General features: G+C 51.6%; 1 protein-coding gene across 1 annotated transcript; it reads right to left on the bottom strand.

Annotated features, from left to right (window-relative positions):
• Positions 1–455: 455 nt before the first annotated feature.
• On the bottom strand, positions 456–1382 carry LOC311200654 (olfactory receptor 14C36-like; the record flags this gene model as incomplete). The annotated part of the gene is made up of 1 exon (XM_084274942.1): positions 456–1382. One exon carries the CDS (start codon positions 1380–1382, stop codon positions 456–458), a length of 927 nt encoding a protein of 308 aa, XP_084131068.1.
• Positions 1383–2130: the final 748 nt, after the last annotated feature.

Below are 2130 nucleotides of genomic sequence, written 5' to 3'. Positions count from 1 at the left end.
TGTCCAGCCAGTTTTCTGAAAAGGTGTCCTTAGGCAAGTCTGTCCCATCAGCAGAGGTGGGAACAGCTGAATGACGAGGAACATGAAGGAGACAGACAAAGGGTAATGCAGGTACAGGGGAGAGTGAGTATTTATTCTGCTGCCATGGGTACACTTCCTGGAAATTCCCAAGTAGTCAAGTGATTCAGCTGATGAAGATTATAAATACTTCTCAAAGGTAAGAGAAAAGCAAAAGGAATAATTGTTGAGGCTGTGGATATGCCACTCATGGCCTGTCACACAAGACTGAGAGATACATCATGGGAAATGGGATGAACATGGACCGTGTTATTACAGCTCAGAAACACCAGATGGAAAAACCCCCCAACAACTAAAAACCTACTAAATACAGACTGGTCATCAGGTGAGTTACATGGCCAGTGACATGCTGAATAAGATGAGTAGTTTGATTGTGCTTAGAAACATCCAGTCCTCAGTTTCCACATGGAATCCTTGAGCTCCTGGTTCCTCATGCTATAGATGAGGGGGTTCACTGCTGGTGGAAACACCGAGTAAAGAAATGCCAATACCAGGTCCAGAAAGAGTGAGGAGATTGAGGGGGGCTTCAGGTAGGTGAACATGGCAGTGCTGACAAACAGGGAGACTACAGCCAGGTGAGGGAGGCAGGTGGAAAAGGCTTTGTGCCGTCCCTGCTGCGAGGGGATCCTCAGCACAGCCCTGAAGATCTGCACATAGGACACCACAATGAACACAAAACACCCAAAACCAAAAGAGACACCAAAAACAATGACCCCAATTTCCCTGAGGTAGGTGTCTGAGCAGGACAGCTTGAGGATCTGGGGGATTTCACAGAAGAACTGGTCAACAGCATTGCCATGGCAGAGGGGCAGGGAAAATGTACTGCACGTGTGCATCACAGCATGGAGAAACCCACTGCCCCAGGCAGCTGCTGCCATGTGGACACAAGCTCTGCTGCCCAGGAGGGTCCCGTAGTGCAGGGGGTGGCAGATGGCAACGTAGCGGTCGTAGGACATGACAGTGAGGAGAAAGAGCTCTGTTGAGAGAAAAAACACAAAGAAAAAGAGTTGGGCCACACATCCTGTGTAGGAAATGGCCCTGGTGTCCCACAAGGAATTGGCCATGGCTTTGGGAACAGTGGTGGAGATGAAGCCAAGGTCAGTAACAGAGAGGTTGAGGAGGAAGAAGTACATGGGGGTGTGGAGGTGGTGGTCACAGGCTATGGTGATGATGATGAGGCCATTGCCCAGGAGAGCAGCCAGGTAGATGCCCAAGAAGAGCCAGAAGTGCAGGAGCTGCAGCTCCCGTGTGTCTGCAAAGGGCAGGAGGAGGAACTGGCTGATGGAGCTGCTGCTGTTGGACATCTGCTGCCATCAAGTGTGGAGACCTGTCCAAGGAGGAAAAGGCTCAGTGAGAATTCAGGGAACTCTTATTCGAGGAAAAACTCTTTCAGTTCTTAGGGAATACCCTCAGATTGACTCTCTGTATTCTGGAGGAATTTTGGCAGGTCCCTTTTGGAGCTCTGCTTTGTGCTGGCTTGAGTGTGCCACTGCTGGGAGGAGGGTTGGCTGTGGGCTCTCAAGAACTCAGTCCTGCCTGGCAGCAGTCAGTAAATAGAAGGATGATGTGATCTCAGACTAAATCCCCTGTGGATAGCAATGAGCTTTTCAGCACTGTCACTGCAGTTTCACCAGAGGGCAGAGCAGAGCTTTGGAGCTTTGGTTTTCTCCTGCCTGTACCTGAGGAGTGTTTCTCCCTGACATTGCTGCTGCAGTGCCAGTGAAACTTCCCCTGATTGCAGAGAGGGGAGAGCTGCTCTGTCCATCAGCCCTGCTCTCAGATGCCCTGTGCTGGGCACTCTGTGATCACACCCTGGTGTTCTCTGTAGAAGAAAATGGTCCCCACAGAGAGCTGAGGAATCCAGTCTCGCAGGGCAGAGCTCCAAAGCCCTCCTGCAGTCTCATCCTACCCAAGGAGGATCTCAGCTCCCTGCTCCCAGCCAGGGACACACAGGGCTCAGTGCAGCTGCCCACACACAGGTGATGAGTGGCATTGCCACGACCTCTGTGCCGAGATGTCTCCTGCATGGGGCTCCTCTCTGGGGCACAAGAG

This window comes from Gallinula chloropus, assembly GCF_964237585.1.
Source record: "Gallinula chloropus genome assembly, chromosome: 24".
NCBI lineage: Eukaryota > Metazoa > Chordata > Aves > Gruiformes > Rallidae > Gallinula > Gallinula chloropus.
The sequence above is the reverse complement of the archived record's forward strand: the minus strand, read 5'-3'. Positions and strand labels throughout refer to the sequence as shown.